The following is a 20,178-nucleotide window of genomic DNA, read 5'->3' on the forward strand; positions in this document are numbered from 1 at the left end:
CTCGGGTGCTGATAATATTCTAATTATTGATCTGAGTAGTGATTACACATTTAGGATTTGTGTACTCTGTGACTGTAAGCTATAGTTCCATAAAAACTTAATTTAAAAAGTCGATAGCGCCCGGCCGGGCGTGGCTCAGCGGTTGAGCATTGACCTTGGATCCAGGCGATCAGGGTTTGATTCCTGGTCGGGGCACATGCCCAGTTGCGGGCTCGATCAATGACTCTCTCATCATTGATGTTTCTAACTCTCTCCCTCTCCTTTCCTCTCTCTGAAATCAATAAAGGCATATTTAAAAAAAAAATCGATAGCATTATGTATCAGCAACAGCAACAAAAATATAGAAAACAAAAAAAGGAATTACTAAAGAAAGCAAAGCCAAGGTAAAAATAATAATAAGCTTCAAATAGAAGATTTTAGAAATTTACAATACATATAACCAATAGAGGTTAACATCCAAAACATATTTAACAAGAAGGAAAAAACTCTTACATCCATAAAGGGCAAAGGATATAAACTGGATATTAACAAAAAAGGAAACCTCTAGGATTGGAGATTGGAGTTATGCAGCCACAATCCCAGGAATGCCTGGAGCTACGAATAGCTAGAACTAGGCAGTCTTCTCCTTTAGAGGCTTCTGAGGGAGTGTTTCCCTGCCAACACCTTTGTTTTGGGCTTTTGGTCTCCAGAAATGTGAGAGAATAAATTTCTGTTGTTTTAAGACACCAAGTTTATGGTAATTTGTTAAATCTATTTCCTAGAGCACTGGATCTCTGTAAGATCCAAAACCACTTCTATTACAACAAATATTTTGCAATTTACTTATACATGTAACTAAAACATAAACCCAAACTGTAAAAAATACAGAAATAACTTATTATAAAAATATATTTCTACATGTAAATGCACAGGCAGGACTAGGCTCGGAGATACAATATTTGCACCTGTGGGTCGTGAGGAAAAAATACCTACCAAGAATGGCTACTGGGGGATAACTAGCTCAAATTTAAAGTAATATAAAATTAAAAAGAAAGCAAAAAGAACAGAGCCCACTACCCATTTCTAAATCAGGGCCTCTCACAAAAGCATTGAACTGTCTGCCTGCAAGGTGTTCCCACAGTCTGCACCAGCCCTTGTAAAGGAGTTCCTGGAATTGTATTTCAACCAATAGGACTTCGACTTTCCCCGTCCAATCAGAGCTGTGCAGCTATATCCGCATTAGTATCTTTACCCACCAATCAGAACAGCTCCATTCTGATCAATCAGAACAGTGCATTTTAGACCAATCAAAATGTGAGGATTGGAGTCATCAAATGCATGAGGACTGACCATGCAGGGACAGAGTGGGGGCTTCCCTATATATGTCATCTTCCCTCTGGCTTACAGACGCACTTTTCCCTTTCCTCTGAAGATGGAAGACTTCATTTCTCCCATGTCTCCAGAGCAGAGAGCCAAGCAGGGTGAAGCTATCTAGCAGGACAGGGGCCGTACCTGAGGTCTACCTTGCCCCAAGGCCACCTCACGGCCATGTAGCTCCACAGCCATGCTGTTTCATTACTGAGCTGCAACATTGTTAGGCCCTGCTGTATCACAACTGAACTGCCTGCAATGAATCAAGTTTCCTTCACCATACAGAAATTAGAGATTCCCGTTGGCATTGAGTTGGTGCCAGTGACCACTGGTTGACACACCTATACACAGAATCCACAAGAAACAGACAAGTTTCAACAGCAGATTAATAGGTGTTGCATACTGTCAACTCAAACACAAGTAGTGCTGCCATTAGTGCCATGATTTTTCAAGCAAAGAACTATGAGCAGAATTCCAAAAAAAACAAAGTACACTCTTCCCTCAAGTTACATAGAAACTGGGCTTTACTCTTGTATCTCCAATTCCATTTTCCCAAATAATCTCATGAACTAGTGAATAATAAGAGAGCAGAAAAAGTACTTTTTCATATCACAGATGTTTCAAATATTAAAAGTGTAAGTGAAGTGATGGGAAATATAATTTTTTTGCTGCTCTTTAAAAACAAGTTACTTGGCATTTCATATCATTCTCCAAAGATTCATTGAGAAAAGTCACACTTTCTTCCTAGCAATATATTTTCTCTCAAGTCATATGGCTCTGTTGAGCAACACAAAATGTTGAGATTGCAAGACTGCAGCAAAAATAAACATGGAGGGGGAAGAGGGGAGAAAAGACTGGAGTGCCATACTTTCAATAGGCAAGAAGAAATAAAACATCTAATTTCTCGTTTATAGGAATTGGGGAACAAATTAAATGTCACTACAAGAAACTCAATAACACAACACAAGATATTCCATATCTGAACCCCGTCTCTTTAAAAGGCAATGTGCACAAAAACATTTTTACAAGGATGAATGTTTATAGTAGCTCTATCCATGGTAACCACAAACTGGTAACAATCCAAATCATCATCAATAAAGACAATGGATAAACATGTTATTATATGTGTATACAATAAAATACTACTCCACAATCTAAAGGAATAAAATAGTGATAAACACAGCAACAAACATGGATGGATCTAAAAAATATGCTGACCAAAAGAAGCCAACACAAAACATGACACACTACGTGGCCCCATTTAGTATTAAGTTCCAAACTACAGTGACGAATCAGAATAGTAGTTCCCTCTGCATGGGGTTTAAAGGGGAATTAGGGAACTTCCTGGGTGATAGAAGGGCTCTAAATCTTGACCTGAGTAATAGTTACATGAGCTTATGAATTTATCCAAATTCATTGGCTGGTAGGGGCTGGAGGGTAGGAAATGTCATGCTAATGAAAAAGAACTGCTCTACATTAAAATGGACTAAAAAGACCTAACAAGGGCATGCAACGTGTAAACTTCGATTGGATCCTGGTTTGAAAAAATTAACTGCACAATTCACTTTTGAGACAGCTGGGAAATTTGAATATGGCCTAGATACTAAAAAATTATCACTACGTTCTTAGGTGTGTGATAGTGGTTTTGTGGTTATGCAGAAAAATGTCTTTATTTTTAGAAGATGTACACTGAAGTATTTAGAACATCATGGTATCAATAATTTACTTGAAATTTTCAGCAAAAAATATTTATTTTATTTATATGCATATACGTATGTTCAGATAAATCAAATTGATGTACACAGGTCATGGGATATAGTTATTCATTGTACTACTCTTCCAACTACTCTGTGTGTTTAAAAATGTCAACAAAAAGCTGAGGAAAAGGAAGATGCCATCTTTTATAAATATAGACTGATCCTCAGGGTATATTAAGTGAAAAAAACAAAACAGAGTACAGAATAGCTTATATAACATACTACTTATCATTCAAGAAACAAAAGTAAAAAGAATATGGGGGGATTATTGTACATGGATGTGTATCTATATGGTTATATCACAAAAGGAAATACTAGAAGAGTAAATAAAAAACAAATAAAAATGGTTACCAGTAGCAGATGAGTATAGGCGGGAAATAGGTTCGAATAGGGCTGGAATCAAGACTTCTCTGAGTATATCATTTTACATAGATTTATGCCATATAAATGCAAAAAAATTAAACTGAAAAGAAAAATGTAAATTTAAAAGAAGGTGTAATATCTATGGTCACATAATTCCTCTACTCAATCAAAGCCAAATTAATCAAACTTGTTAAACTTGTATGGTCATTAATGGTCTTTTGTGCTCCTTCTGAGCATCAGAGCCATTTAACAGGGCTTGTGCTGGTCAGAAAACTTAACATCTTGTTGCAGCTTTGTCCCTTAAAGTTGTGCAACCCTAGAAAAATAGTCATGCTATGCCTCAGGAATTTTCTGTAAAGAGGAATAAACCCAATGATAGCCAAAATTTCTTAGAAATGTAAAATCCTGTGATTCAAACGATTGGTGGGGAAAAAGAAAATTAAACAGGAATGTTTCCACCTGCATAGTTTCTTAAGCCTCCATGAACAACAAAACTCCATTTTACAGTCACTCACTTTCTGTAGCACAACTAGTACTGAGAAGAAAGAATAGTGAAATAAAATTTGTTCCTCCGACTCCTTCAGGCAGTAATCAGTTCCAGTACAACAAAGTTCTTCGTCTCAGAAAGTCAGTATCTGCAGAGGAAGGGAAGCAGCAGCGGCCCGCTGGCGCCGCTCTCACCGGGCTGCGAAAGCCCATTGGTCAGCAGGGGAGGAAGCAGCAGCCAGCAACAGTCTCTTGAGTTTTACTAACTGCCCTGAACCAGCTGTTTAGAGTTTCATGTATTCTTTTGCTGAACCAATCTTACTTTACAAAAAAAAAAAATTGCCAAACTTTGGCAGCTCTGGAAGGAAAACATCTGAAACTAGGGCTATATAGAGTTTCCAACACAGCAGAGAGAAAAATCTCTGCTGGCTTCAAGATACACGGAGTGTGCCAGAAACTTAGATCTCCTCTGGCCCTGCCCAGCCTTCCCTTCTTTAAGACCTAACAAAAGACCTAAAACAGTCTTGTGACTTCCCTGGACTGGGCAGCAGCAGCCTCAGTCTAATGTGAGGAGGGACAGCCAGGAAAGGGGGGCTGCTACAAGGGTGGGATTAGTTGGAAAGAGGGGTTAGTTAGTTAGTTAGTTAGTTAGTTAGTTAGTTAGTTAGTTAGTTTTTTCGTGCATGCAGGGTGTGCACGAAAAAAGTGAGAGGGCTGCTCGGTGCAGCACCTGGGGGAGTGATGTTGCACGTTTAAGTACCCCCACCCCCTCAGTTTTGATGGGAGATCGAAGACTGATTTGAACGATTAGAAGACAGAGAAGTGGGAGGAGAGGAAAGGGACAAGGAGTTTTGGTTCCAAACTGCTAGCAGATCTAAAATGGGGGTATGGAAAAGCTCCCTGGAGATTTCCTCTGGAAGAGAAGCTGCGGCTCTCACTGAAGGGGAGAATGCAGGGGTTCTCTGAAGAAGGGAGGGGAAGGAAGTTTTCTCAGCGCGCGCGGAGGTCCAAGCCCCGTCCCTGGAGGACGGACTTGGGGTTCTCTGCCGGGGCTGGATTTGCACGGCAGGTTGGGGAAGGGAACCCCTTCAGCAAGTCTGGAGAGTGACGGGGTGGGGTCGCAGGCCCCCCAGAGGGAGTTCAGAGAATGAGTCGTTTCTCTCTAAAAGCTGAGGCCTTTCTCGGGGTAACCGGGAGGATAAGGGTCACTTCTCAGCGTCGGGAGGGGGTGGGGACTGGAGGGGCCTGCAGCGATTTCTGAGGGGCTGGGGGGGGGGAGGCGATGGCAAGGTGCTTTGTGAAACGATGACATACTTCAGTTGTTGGGCGTGGGGGTCCGACTTTGATGACTAAAAGGCCACTAATCGGAAGGTTGGAAATCTGAAAAAGTCCACCTGCAGTGATTTGGGAAGAAAGCTCACTACCCTACACCCGCCCCCAGAAGGGAGCGAAGCGGGCCGATAGTCCTCTCAGAGAACAGGGGCAGAAAAGGGAAACTTGAAGAGAAGCCGGTCCCCAAATAACTCACTGGAAAGTTGGGGGCGGGGAGAGGATCTCCGAAGCCCTTTGGAAATGATTTGAAGGAACCGCGAGTGGAAACTGGGGTGAAGGGAGGAGCCGAGGTGGGGCGTCGGCCTCTGCGCGGCGGGGTGGGAGGGCGCTCAAGAGTTTGAGGGGGGAAGACCGCGGTGAGCAGGGGTGCAGGCTGCCTGAGGATGATTCGGAGGGTGAGGGAGGCTTTGAGGTGACTCGGAGTTGAACAGAGGACCGTCCCGGGTGAACCCCGGGGCTCACAGACGCCCGGGCGGGGGGCTGGGCGGGACCGGTACTCACCGAGCGGATCTCCAGCGCCAGGGCGCATTGCAGCGCCTTCACCTTCGGCATCCGCGCGGGGTGGGGCGGCGGGGAGGGACCCCGGCCGCGGGCCCGAGTGAAGCGAGGAGACGCGAGGTGGGACGGGGACGGGGAGGAGACGAAGTGGCGGCGGCGGCGGCAGCTGTGGCCCCCAGGCCGGGGCCCGCGGTCCAGCCTGGGTCCCGCCCGAGTAGCAGCCGTGCGCGGGGCGCAGACTCGTTGTCATGGCACCCAGGAGGGGCGTGGCCGGGAGACGGGCGGGGCGGGGCCCCGCCGGAGCCGCCGCGCAGGGGCGAGCGGCTGGGGGCGGGGCTCGGCTGACGCCGGACGGGGCGGGGCGGGGCCGCGCCAGGAGGCGGGGCTTCCGAAGGGGCGGGGTGAGGTCGGGGCAGCTCTGTGACGTCAACTGTGGGCCCAAAGCCAGACAAAGGACGGGATAGCTGGGCAGGGGGCAGCGAACACAGGGAGAGAGGGGCTCCGGAGCCCTGCGTTCTAACGTGGCGAGGCACCTTGGGCTCGTCTAAAAGAATTACTCTCATTTGAATTTCAGTTTGGTTTACCAAGACAGCTTGGGGAAGCTGAGGGTTAGAGACTTGCCCAAGTCAAAGCAGAATCGTAGCTTCACCTTTCACATTTTGATGTGTAATCCGTCAAGACTCGATCTTTGTACATGATGGCAGATGGGAATCTGGGATGCTGTTTTGTTTTTCCTCCAAAGAGTGAGCTAGATTTCCCAACTGTATCTCCTAAACTTTCTGTACTTTCCCTTATTGATTTGTGGCAGCACCTGTGTCACATATTAATTACCTAAAGTTCTGTCCTCAGGCTTTCCATTCTGTTCCAGTGTTCTATTTGTCATTCTTGCTACAGTATCACACTGCTTTCTTACTATGACTTCGTAATATCCTGTTTGGCAGGTCTCTTTTTTAAATTAGATTGATTTAGCTATTTGTGATCCTTTATTGCTTCATTTTATTTGAGAGTACCTTCATCGGGTTCTTCAAACAGCCCAACTGGAATTTTTATTACGATGCATTAAATTTATAGACTAATTTGGGGAATTGACATTTTAGGAATATTATATCTATCCAAGAACATAAAATGTTTGTCCATTTATTAGTGCATCTTCTATCTTCTTTACTAGAGGTTTTGAGTTTCTTGCATAAAGGTCCTACTTAATTCCTAGTTATTTAATTATAGTTTTTTTCTTTTTACTATTGAAAGATAGTTTATTTTTTATTACATTTACTAATTTGATATTGCAACTGAATAATGTTTAGGCAGGCAGTTTAATTACTGAATGATTACCTTAAACTTGGGTAATGATACATTTGTTAATGCAGATATGTGTAAAACCCAAGATGTGTTTAAAGCCCCTCTAACTTGATAGGACTCAACTCCCAAACTCCGTCTCCCTTACAGGTTTTGGTTGTAGACTTTGTTAAGACAAGTCTAGTGCAGGCCTTACTAGAGGGCATGGTCCTCTCTGGTTACCTGCAGCCTTTCTGGTATATCACTTGGAATCCAGGAGTATTAATAGTGTTAAAAACAACAACAACAACAAAAAAACAAACTCTCCTCAATGGGAGGTTCTCAACTCCAATGTTCTCCAGCAGCACTTGATCCCAAGAAACTCTGTTCTGCTCCCAACTCTGTAGCAGCTGCTAACTGGAAAGCCTCAGGTGGTCTCACCTTGTACATGCAAAGTTCATCCTTTAGTCTTAAACTTTTGGGGAAACCACTCATAGGTTTCTGGGCTCTCTCTGCATAGCTCCTGTCTTAGTTTGTGTGAATTCTATAACAAAATACCATAGACCAGGTAGCTTATAAACAACAGAAATTAATTTCTCACAGTCTTGGAGGCTAGAAGTCAAGATCAGGGTGGCAACATGTTGGGTTCCGATGACAGCCTTCTTCGGGGTTTTGGATGGCCATTTTCCCCTCATGTCTTCACATGGAGAAGTGTCTATTTTATAAAAGCACAACCCCATTTGTGAGGTCCCCACCCTAATGCCCTAATTACCTCCCCCATGCCCCACCTACAGATACTATCACATTGGGGGTTAGGATTTCAACATATGAGTTCAGGGAGCATATTCAGTCCATAGGTGTTCTCTTGTCATGGCCTTCAAGTTTCAGCCTCATACAAAAATTCAGCTCCTGATTTCTAAGCCCAGGCATAGAATTTTGGTAAAAATTCTAATATGCATGAGTAGCAGGATTGTGAATGGCATCGCTATAATTAATGATATCCCAGGGAGATTTATAATCACAGGTAGCAGATAAAACAGAAATAGTACTGCTGCTGCACTTCCCCTCCTTTTATCCGCCATAAAATTTTATGGGAAATAAGTCCAATAAAAAATGTAAGCTCTTAATCTTTCCCAGAAATCCTACCTCATTTGATGAATATTTTAAAGGAATAGAGATTTTTTTCTTTTATACAGTCTGCTTTGCATTTATGAAGTGAGGATGGGAACTCAGACTCTCTAGCCAAATGGTCAGCCGGTCAGAGGCATTTTTAAAGACCTCTGTTGTTTTTCACTCATGTTCAATCTCCGCAAAGGAACTGACTACCAACAGTCAGTGTCTTCATTAGTTATAAGGCGATAAATAATAATAATAACCGTAGTAACCATTCAGTGACAGTACATTATAAATCAGGGGTTGAACAAGGTACTTTATATACATAATTATATACCTCACACATCTCTACAAGGTAAATATTTATATGCCCATTTAACAGCGAGGAAGCAAGCTCAGAGGAAATTAACTTGCCCACACTCACAGAGAACCTGGCACAGCAGGAATGCGGGCCCAGGTCCGCCCTACTCCGAAGGCAGCCTTATTTCTGCTATAAAATGCTGCCTCTCGTTAGTTATTATTTTAATAACATCAATCACAAACATACTCATGAGCTTAAGATATGATCCAACCAAATAATCATGATGACAACAGTAATTGTTATATTAATAGATGTTATATATAATGCCATTATGATCTCACATTTGAATAGAAATTTGTTTCTGAAAGCATGTTTCTGACACTTAATTTGATTCTCAGAATGATTCTGTATATTTTAAAGTAGAACCATTTCTAAACCTCTAACACTAGACTGTAGAAGTATTTTTCACTGAGAAAGGTGTGAAAGGTTTAAGAGGAACAAGACCTGTAAAATTTCTGATATAGTTTGGAATGAAAAGATAAAGCAAAAATCACCCTGTTGTAAGACTCTTCTTACATAGAACAATATGAATTGTACCCCTTGGGAAAAAGTGTTTGGCTTAAAATGTATTATGCAACTATAATAATAAATACCCAGTTGAATATTTTATTAATTTTGTCTCCCTATGCAAGATATGCTAGTTCAATCAATACTAATTAGATTGCCATTCCTCTGACTGAGATTTAGAAAGTAATAAGCCAATGAGGGATCACTTCCAATTTCTCATATAACTGCCTTAGGGAAAATGAACATGTACTAGACAAGCTCACTTTTGAAAAACAAGAGGTGGGCATGGGAAGACACATTGTAAGTGTTCTGAACCCTAGTTACAAACTGAGTCTGCTGGAATTGGGCATCACTGCCATCCCTGTGGGCCTGCTCCTGAGACTCCACCCAACTGCCTAATTTCTGGAAAGAAAGGACCTGGGCACCAGCCAATAGCATTGCATTGACTAGAAACCACACCGATTCCAGGGAAGAATTTCTGAAAGCAGAAGCGTCCTCTTGTGTTGGAACTAGGGAGCTGTTGGGGAAGGAGGACCATTTTTATTTTACCCACAACTACCCAGTTGTAAGCACCTGGGCCACTGAGTCCTTGTGGTAAACTAATAGCCTTGCAAAGATGTGTACGTCCTAATCCCCCAGACCTGTAGATACTACTTTCTTTGGCAGAAAGGACTTTGTGGATCGTGATCTTGAGATGGAGAGGGTATCCTGCTTTATCCAGGTTGTCCTTAGTAATCACACGGGACCAGGAGGAGTCAGAATCAGAAAGAGGGTGGTGTGGTCAGGGAAGCAGAGGGAAGGAGGTGATGCGATACAGGCCCTGAGCTGAGAAATGAGGGCAGACTTTAGAAACTGGACAAGGCGGGGAATGGGCTGTCCCCCAGAGACTCCGGAGGAACCAGCCCTGTCAACACAGGAACCAGCCCTGTAAGACTCATTTCAGACTTCCGGCCTCCAGAAGTGTAAGAGAAGAAATTTGTGTTGTTTTAAGCCACTAAGTTTGTGGTAATTTGTTACAGCAGCCATAAGCTGCAGGTGGTTTAGAAGTTAAACAGGCTGACTGCAGATTTCTTAAACTAGTCCAGAATTAATTTTGCAACAGAAACGATGAATTTAAAAATCATGCCATAAGTAGTGACCTCAGAGGACTTTTTAAGTCCTGCTGTCGGAAACGAATGCCACCTCTGCAGCGCCGGCTGGGATGGTTTCTTTGTGCACTATGATAAACAGCCCCTTCAGTCCTTCCTAGGCCACCTGCCTGTCTCAACAAAGTCAAATCCTAATAACAGTCCCTGAAAATAAATCAGGCCTATTAATCCTATTAATTGAGGGTTGAGCAAAAAAACATAAGGCCACTTTGGCACCCAGTGACTGTCCTTCCTCCCGTACACCCCTGGATGTTCCCATCTGGGTGTTCTTCCTCCAGTGGAAATGGCCACCAAGGCCATCAGGTGTCCTCATCTCCCCTTGTTCTTACAGGAAAGAAGAGCAGAAAGCAGTTGGGTCTCTTCCCATTCTCAAAACAGATATGCAGCCGGTCCCCGACACTGAAGATCCCCTTTTATGTTGCTTGTCTCTGCTTCCATTCATTAAAACAAGATGGGCCTCTCATCTCTCCAAGAGTTCTGGGATTTTTTTTTTTTTTTTTTAATAAATAAAGTAAGAAGCTTTTCTGTGATGAGTTTAACCAACTCTCAGATAAATAATGGTTGACTATACCTAAAATTAAATATCTGGTCCCACCCAGATCAGTTAAATCAGTATCTTTGGGACAGAGGCCTAGGCATTTACTTTTTTTACGTTGCTTTAGGTATTTACAGTCAGGACTGAGAACCACTGGTCTAAGCCATGAGCATTCTATACCTGGCCAAATTTTAAGCACCAGTATTATGAGCTGAATTATGTCCCCTAAGATTCTTAGATTAAAGTCTTGACCCCCACTATCTCAAACTGTGACTATTTGGAGATAGGGTCTTTAAAGAGATTAAATTAAGGTTAAATGAGGTTATTGGGGTGGGCCTAAATCCAATGGTGTCCTTATAAGAAGAGGAGATTAGGACACAGAGTCACATGCAAAGACATTAAGAGGAAATGGCCATCTACAAGCTAGAGAGAGAGGCCTCAGAAGAAATTAACCTTGCCAACCCCTTGATCCTGAACTTCAAGCCTCCAGAACTGTATGAAAATAAATTTCTGTTGTTTAAGCCACAAACTGTGCTCATTTGTTATGGTAGCCCTAACAGCCTAACAGAACTAGTGGGGGGGAAAATCTCAAATCCATTTTTCATTTTCATCTTAGGAACACTCATTTTCTGAACTCTGAACATTAGCATGGCTGTGCCTCTCTTTTTTCAATCATAATAGCTTTCACCATAGGAAAATACCAAATACTCAGGTAAATTGCTTTTACTTGCAAATGACAGAAAACTCCATTATCACTGGCTTAAGAAATAAAGACATTTAATCATCTCTCATAACAAGAAGTCGGGAGGTGGTCAGGAGAGGGATGCTGCTGGAGCTCACCTGGTTGGAAAGCCCAGGTCTTTCAATCTTTCTGTTTCACTGTGTTTAGCGTGTTGTTGTTTTAAAGCTTTTTCGTCTTCATGCTGGTTGTCTTCAGGCTGGTTGTCCAAATTCACACCAGGAAAAGGGACATAGGGAAGCACCAACAAACGAGAAAGTCATGCCTGTTCCTTTTCATAGGGAAATTAAAGCTTTTTGAGAAGCATCCCAACAGACCTCCTTTGCTAGGTCACAGGGCCTCCTGCAGCTGAAGCGGAGGCTGGAAGTGGAATATCTCACACATGAGAGAAGGGTGTTCATGACTGAGAACCTGTGGTCCTCAATCCCCTTGGAGGAATTTAAAAAATATAGGTACCTGGGCTTCATTCCCAAAGCTGCGGATCATATATATGTAAACTGTACAGGTGATTCCATTGTGTAACCAGGTGAAAACCACTGGTGTAGGCCCATTATGGTTCATCCATGGTACCACCTGGAAAAAACCAGGACTCGGCAGGCAGGGGAGGAAAAATGGTAGGGAGGAGATTAACATCGTGTTGCAGACACAGAAATTATTCGTTCATAAAAGAGCTGGACTTGGGCATATTTGGATAGAAGATTCAAAGGATCGATCAATCTCTTCCTCTGTTCTCTCCCTTTCTCTTCCACCTCCCTTCCCTTTTACCTCTCTTCCCTTCTATTTTATTTTCTCTCCATCTCTCCTCCTCTCACTCCATTTTTTTTTTATCTCTTTATCTCCCTCTCCCTATCTCTAGCACATCTTTATAACCAGGGTTAGATAACTGTAAGCAGAAGTTTAGGAAGTATTCCCCACAAAACCAAAAGAGATCACCCAGTCATTGGCTGACTGCTTCCAGTGACAGGAATTAGAGGCCTGCTCTGAAAAGCTTCCCTGTGCACGTTGCAGGGAAATGTGGAAGGCGAACGCAGTCCTGGGGAAGGAGCAGTGCGAGTCAGGAGCTAGCGAAGCCTTTGAACGCACAATAAACCTGTTGGTCTGTCACACAGCGGACGCTCAAAGAATGAAGAGAGGTGAAAGGGAGGGAAAGGGGGAAGGGAGGAGCAGGAGCAATAGCGCTGATACCTGACGAGGAGACGCGGGGTGCTGCTGCTTGGTGGCGGTGTACGGTCAGCACCCCAGCGGGACCTGAGCCGGGGAAACTAGCGCTGCTTGTCCACTGGGGCTCCTGGCCTCCTGGGCCAGCTGCCCGTGTTCCCTCCTCTTCACCCCAGCTGTCCCCGCCACACAAAGGCTACATTCTCGTCGCTGCGGCAGGACGTTTGCCAGTCACCAACCCTGCCTGTGCGCCTCTTTGATTTGCGGCATTTAAAGGCCATGAAGGGCTGCATTCAGAGGCAGGCTTTTAAACCTGACGTTACCCTAGTGTGAGTCCCGGCTGAAACATCTCGCTGGCAGGAACTGCTGAGCACAGCTGGGCGCATGGCAGCACTTGGCCTATAAAACATTTGATACTCTGCCAATAACTGGAAAGAGGAAAAGAAGGCCCTGTCTAGTTGAAGTTACAGAGCAGCTTTGGAATGTGCTGACCAGAGCACAGTGTGCCCCTGGCTCCACCAGACCGTAATGGCCCAGCCCTGCTACGAACACAAGGGTAGTTAGCAGCGCCACAGGCCTCTGACCCAATCAGCTTCTCTGCTTTCCCTATCAGGGTCCTCGAAGGGGCAGTGAAAACACCCCTTTCAGTCAGACTTCAGAGGGCCTGCTAACCTACTGAAAAGAGATATTTATAAAGCTTACCAAAGGTCAATGCCCTCTCTAATTTTCATATCCATTCTTGATGAGTGTGGATCATGTTATCCAGGGCCAAGTTGGCAGACAGTTGAATGGTGGCATCCACTATCATGTACAAAACATGGTTCTTCCCTGCCAACCCACAAAGCTAGAAAAATGACCAGACAGGCGTTGTAGGCCTCCTACTGCAGGACAAATTCCTTGAACACCTGTCCATCCTGCTGAGGCATCCTCTGAGATCCAATGGACTCGAGGACTCAAGTGCCAGGAATCTGGGCTCAACCCTCAGGTTCAAGTCCTCTCACTATTTCTCCCAGGGAGGGCTAGGAGGCCTTATGCAAACAGGACTCCTGGAAACTTTGCTCTGCCAGAGTTCCTGTCTTGGTTTGGGTTCCCCAGGATCCTCAGACAATTATTTGAGTACAAGTAGTTTATTGAGGTGGTGATCGTAGGAAACTAATCAGAGAAGGAAGGAGGCCAAGCAGGTCACCACTGTGGGCACCTGGAGCTTAATCCCACTGAGAGCCAGTGTAGAATATTCACCTGAGAATCATCCCTTCCACGGGGTGAAGAATTTGGCATCTTTATCCAGTCATTCCCATCAGCCACTGGGTGAGCACTAATTCCAGCCCTTCTTGGCCTGCCATGTAGGCAGAGTGGGCTCCCGCAGCTACAGAAAACACAGAATTACAGGTGCTGGCAGTTGGAAGTCTGGCCAGTGAGCACCAACATGGTGCATCTGAGATAATGGGTGGGACACTGACATGGGAGGCTGTCATTCCCCAGGTGGACAAGCAGGATCCTCTCATGATCCATAAAGAAGGCCACAACCAAGGAAAAGTAGCTTGTGTGATCTTCAGAGTCTGGTGATAGTCTGCATGGAAGCCCTGAGTGATGTATCCAGCAAGGAACAGCTGAGAATGTCCTACATCCCTGGGCACTGACAAGAGTAAGGCAGGGAGCCAGGGTTTAGGGCAGGAGTCTTAGTTCAAAAAGGAACTGGGTTTGAAAGGAAGGGAAACCGAGGCATAAATCTGCATTGCTGTAGATGAATATTTCTCCATGAGAATGTTATCAGCTTGTAGGTGTTTCAGAAATATGTGGGATTTTTTAAAAATGGCTGACACAATAATCCTGGCACTTACTGGGAAATATTCAGAAATGCCAGGCATTCCTACATAACGAATTGTTCAGCATCCCCAAACCCTATCCCTTCACATATTCTTATAGGTGAAAAACTTATTTATAAATATCTGAATTTACAGCCTAACTTCATTTCACATATAATCTCAAAGCCTTTTTTGCATAATTTTAATACAGAGTAGTTTTTCCAGGAATAATGCAACTTCCTATTAAATCCAGAAAAAACTATATTTTGTTCAGAACTCTAGAAGAGTTTAGAAAAACACACGTCTCTCAGCTAGTGGCAGTATCTGAATCACCAATTCAACATACCTGACTGAGTCAGTTGCAGCGGTTCTCACATTCAGGTAATTTTACGAAGAGATGAAAGCAAGGGCCACTTCATTATATCTTTTTATGTAGTTGTGCCTGTGCATGTACATATGGAAATACAGATTATCCTATTATATGTCACTTCCCTTTTATTTCTCCTTTATAGAATAATATATGTATTTTTAAAAGTTGTACACATACACAAGTTATATTTTCTGTGAATTTCATATGAAGAAGTGTTACAAAATATTTTTTATAGAAAAAGGAGCGTTGGGTCAGGTAGGGCTGAGACTCACTGCTCTACGCCCTGCATCGTGTGGACTAATTCTGAAGTTTGCCTTCAGATTTTGGTACCTGCTTTACAAAGGCTATCAACAAATCTGGTAACTTCCAGACCTGAGTGGTTAAGGTGTAAAGGGATCTGAAAACCATACCCTAAAAAAAGGTGGTTAAGAAGAATTGAAGGGCTAGAGGTATTTACCTTGGAAATGTGATTCGGGAGTGAGCAAAGGTGGAAGGAGGGAACAGAGCTTATCATTTAGTTGCTGGAGGGCTGACACAGAGCAAACTGGTTCAGGGTGGGAGAGAGGACAGAGCTAAGACCAGTGGTCAACTAACTGGAGTAAACACACCCGAAATATTAGGGTGCAAATACGGTCGCTTTTTTCCTAATGCTAATGAGATTCTCCCTTCCCTCACCCCTTAGGCGAGTTATTTCCTGGAAGCCCAGTGTCTCTCTCCTGAGTCCTCTCCTCTTCCCTCTAAGAATCAGATCCAAACCGGGGTCCCTCAGGCTTTCGGAGCCGGGTGATTAAGCTCGGGACACCCCATGCTGCCGTTGCACTTGCCCCCACGCGCCGGCACTGTTGACAGCCCAGCAGGGAGCTGCCGGTATGACTGCCATGGTTCTTGGGGGAAGGATAACCCTAGCCTAAAGGAACCCCTTGCTTGGGCCCTAAAGTTTTCAATTCATAGTACTTACTCTTTTAGCTTAAACAGCCAGCCGCCTTTGAAGGACAAGCTAGCCCTATTTGCACTGTGACCCTGGTGTCTGACTCTTCAGACCCAAACCCCAGTCCCTTACCCTCCTCTAGTATTCGCGTTGGGCGAATGGCAGCTTTTCCTCCTGAACTCTCAAAATACAGGGTCTCCTCCCCATTTCTCGGATCATTTGCCCTCCTTTCCAATTCATTTCCATTCCTGCCTATTCTGGGTGGTCAGAGTCTCTTATTACACAATAATGGTTAGCTCATAATTATACCCCTGGCAAAACATCTTCTCTACCAGGCAACAACCACAGTTGATTCAAAGAGGGGGCCAGATTTTAACTTAAGAAAGAACTTAAAATCCAGAGCTCTACAGAGTCTGCCTCAAGAGGTAGTGAGCTCCTTATCTGCAGAAATACTAGAAGAAGCTATCTGAGCAACCCCCAGACCATAGCCCAACAGGCCTGCAGAACAGAGATACCTTCTGCCATCAGCCGTTGAGGCTCAGAGAGGACAAGGGTCCCCTGTATTAGCTGTCAACCCCCAGCACCCCCAAATGTGACTACTATCACAGTTTTCCCCTTTTGTCAAAACTAATGAGTCATGATTCGAGTAATGTTTTTCTGTGGCTCCAAAACCATTTTGCTTAATGAGGTACTAAGTCTTTATAATTAGGCCCAGAAGGAAACGAGGACGTGGCCCTTAAGAGCAATAATTATTTCAGTTATTTATGGTAATAAAAAATTGAAAATAGGAATTCTTCCTCAGAATGTGACTATTTATTCTTTTACATATTGCCTAACAGGCAATTACCCTATTAAGGCGGCGTTTTGTCGCTAAAGACATTAATTGAAATGTAAATTAAATGTAAATCAGCTAATTAAAATGATATGTAATGAACTTGTCAGGCGGGCCTCTCAGATCAGATGCTTTTCACTAATAAACAAGCATTGCAGCCGCCCAACACGCAGCTGGGGCGAAGGGTGGCTGAGCTGTTCCCTCTCCAGACCCTCCAACAAAGAAGGGGGTGCTGCATTACCCAAGTCTTTGGAAAGTAGGAGAACAGATCCCTAGGGCCCTCAGAAACAGGTCTCCCTCCCCTCACGATACCTCTCTGGGCCTCTTTGGTGGTTTCAGCAGATACAATGCCTTCAGGTGCAAAAGCTAGAAAATTGGACTTGCACTGCATCAGGTGAATGGGACGCCCAGAAGTAGGATGGATTTTAGGGGGGCTTCTCCATTCTTCTCTGGTTCTTGCAGCTGTGCACTCCTCCTGTGTTGGCTTCATCTTCAGGTTGCTATCTTCGTGGATACATATCACGTGCGGCAAAGCTGGCTGTTGCTTCTCTAGTCACTGATCAGAAATGCTGAGGCTTGTGCCGATTGAACCAGGGCAGCTTTGCAGATGGTGTTCACTGGCACAGCTGTATCAGTTGTTAAAAACAGAGAAAGACTTTCATACAATTGGTAAATATCTACCCCCCCCCATAGTTGCTTCCCCCTTAAATGCCTCTCCTCTACCCCAGCCTCCCAGAACCCTGCAGACTAATCCAAGATTCAGCAAGGAAAGACCTGACGTAAGGGAGGGGGGGGGTTCAGAACCCTGCTCGGGTGCTATGGCTGCCACCTATTCTGATTGGTTGCTGCTCTTGCTATGCTGGTTGTTAAATATTTTGAAAAATTTTCCCATATTAGATCACCAATCCCCATGATTAGGGAAACTGTGTTTGCTAATTAGCTATACCCCTGAATTTACACCATGGCAATGGGAAGAACTTTTCTTGATTACTCTAGACTCTTAAACTTGAGTGTGCATCAGAATCTCCTGGGGGGCTTGTTATGGTGCAGACTACTGAGCCCCCCTCCCAGAGTTTCTGATTCAGGACTGGGCCCTGGGATTACTTTTCTGTCCAGTACCCAGGTGATGCTGAGGCTGCAGGGCCAAGGACTGCACTTTGAGAGCCACTGCTCTAGATCTTTGCCATGCTTGGGAGAATTGAGAGCATATTACTTTAATCATTTTCTCTGTTGAGTAGTTCCAACGAGCAACCTGGGTGAGAAAAGCTGCTCTGAGCTAGGGGTCAGCAAGCTACAGGCCGCTGACCAAATCTGCACTACCACACATTTTTGTAAATTGAGTTGGTTTAGAACACAGCCATGCCCATTTGTGTATGAACTGTCTATAGCTGCTTTCCTGCTCCCCTGGCAGGGGAGTGGAGGGGAAAGCAGCATCCTTAGGAAGGTTTTGCACTCACACAGGCTGCAGGTGATGGTTGCTGGGTTAAAGTGGCTCTAATGGAGATGGGGAGAGGTGGATGGATTTGGGGTGTATTTTGTAGGTCTATTAATGTGTTAGAAATGAAGGATCGCCCGCCCGGGCGTGGCTCAGTGGTTGAGGGTCGACCTAGGATCCAGGCGATCGGGGTTCGATTCCCAGTCAGGGCACATGCCTGGGTTATGGGCTTGATCAATGACTCTCTCATCATTGATGTTTCTATCTTTCTCTCCCTCTCCCTTCCTCTCTCTGAAATCAATAAAGATATATTAAAAAAAAAAAAAAAGAAAAGAAAAGAAATGAAGGATCAAAACAGAGGCATCAGAAATAGCAACAAAATGTTTGGCCTGAGGACCCAGATCATAGTACCCTTTGCGTGGATAAGTGGAGGATATTTGGGGCAGGGGGAAAAATGTGGAAATCAAAAGTTCTGTTTAAGTTTGAGACTCCTGGTAATCAAAACACTATATGAATCTGAATTTCTGGGATGGTGTTAGGCTAGAGACGAGGATCTGGAATTGTTGGCACAATTTGTGAGTTTTAAAGCTGCATTTTGAGGCTGGGGAACATTTAGACAGTTGGAGGTGGTGCCTTGGTGTCAAAGTGCTTGGGCTTTGAAGCCAGTCTGAAGTGAGTTTGAACCCTCTCTCTACCACTTACTAGTGATGTGGCTGCCTCTGGGCACGTCACCCTTTGTGTCTCCAACTCCTCTTCTACAAAATGGGGACCATGGTACCTTCCTTCACAGTTATTGGGATGATTAATAGCGTGTGTAAATCTCCTGGCATTAGTAATAGTAGATGGAGACATTAGCACCATCGTTCACCTGGTAAAAACTACCCGAATTACAGCCTTAGTGCCCAGGAGTAAACATGCTAATTTTACTAACCCACTTCTTTGTTTAACTCATGTTCCCTATTTTTTAAAAAAATCTAGGTAAATGCATATGCAGGCTTGTACTAGGGTTGGGTTGGGTATAGAAATCTTGGTGTAGGTTTTTGCCACAGAATTGTTCTCTGCTACTAATTCACATTTGCTCTCCAGTGGTTGGAGAAGCTGTAAAAACATCTTCAGTGTTTTGAAGTCATGGCTTGAAGCCAATGGCTTGAAGTCAGCCTGCCCAGGGTTCAAACCTCCAGTTCATCTTGACCTTACCCTAAAGTATGAACTTCAGTGGGTGGGAGGCCTGCAGCATTACTGACTTCTCATCTGCGACATAACATTGGCATGAGCAGCCCACACTAGCTCCTTCAGGATCTGCATGTTTAATACATATGTCAACTGGCATCTTTGTCATTTTTACTTTAATGTGGTTCGTCAGGAGCTTAGCATTGAGGAGCCCTTGAGTTTGAAGCTTACGGAGCAGTTAAGCTCCCTCCTGGGAGATTCCAGACCTGGAGGCTGCCAGTGCATGGAGATGAGCAATTGTGTATTTGTTTCCCTCTTGCCAGGAAAATGGAACACTCCAGAGCTCATCAAGGACTTATACTGTATTTCAATGAGCTGTGTGTGCATTGCATACCATGTCATTAATCTAGAAAACTACTCATGTAATAAATTCAGGGAACGGGCCCATCTTCTATTAATTTCCTTTAATTAGTTATCTTCAGGAGAGCTCTGAATGTCTGCCTGATGTGGCTCCTGCTCACCTGAGGGGGATGGTCAGTACTGCTGAACCAACGATGGCTTGCTGGTCATCGAAGTGCTGACACGTCCAAGCTGTCATCTTGCGACAGTGCTTTGAGTCAGGTGTGGCAGACAGCGTAATCCCCGCCAGGTCCCGGAGCTCAGTGACATGAAGTGGCTGGCCCAAGGTCACAGGAAGGCTTGTTTCTCTGCAAAGCCAGGTCATTAAAGGTAAGGTCTCCGGAGTTAGGCACGTCTGCATTCAGATTCCAGTTCTGACAGTTACATGCTATGTGACTGACCCGAGTGGCTCTGGCCATTGCCCATTCTTATCCCCTCGTCTTCATTAACAGGGAACGCTGCCTAACTTCTGCCTGCCAGCACCTGCATTTTCGTGGCCGCCAGAGCCTGCTTTGCCCCCTCCCCACAGCAGTCCAGAAGTGAAGGGAATTAAGGCTCCTTGGGAGCAGCCTCAACCAAGACTGATTGGGGTTGGTGAAAAATACTAGCCCCACATC

The 20,178-nt window shown here is 44.4% G+C and overlaps 1 protein-coding gene and 1 long non-coding RNA gene across 3 annotated transcripts in view; both read right to left on the reverse strand.

The window, feature by feature from the left end:
* Positions 1-5,914, reverse strand: part of SPATA6 (spermatogenesis associated 6) — a 66,414-nt gene extending 60,500 nt beyond the window's left edge. For both annotated transcript variants that reach the window (XM_087820416.1, XM_087820415.1), the window contains exon 1: positions 5,790-5,914. In XM_087820416.1, coding sequence (XP_087676542.1) covers positions 5,790-5,840 — 51 coding nt within the window. In that variant the 5' untranslated portion in view covers positions 5,841-5,914. The remainder of the gene's footprint in view (positions 1-5,789) is intronic.
* Positions 5,915-14,553: 8,639 nt separating this feature from the next.
* Positions 14,554-19,937, reverse strand: LOC148092427 (uncharacterized). Its single transcript, XR_015714985.1, has 3 exons — positions 19,684-19,937; positions 16,870-17,183; positions 14,554-14,869 (listed from the first exon to the last, which is right to left on the reverse strand). It is a non-coding gene; the product is annotated as an uncharacterized LOC148092427 (long non-coding RNA).
* Between the last annotated feature and the right edge of the window lie 241 nt (positions 19,938-20,178).

This window comes from Miniopterus natalensis, chromosome 9, assembly GCF_054644295.1.
Source record: "Miniopterus natalensis isolate mMinNat1 chromosome 9, mMinNat1.hap1, whole genome shotgun sequence".
Lineage (NCBI taxonomy): Eukaryota > Metazoa > Chordata > Mammalia > Chiroptera > Miniopteridae > Miniopterus > Miniopterus natalensis.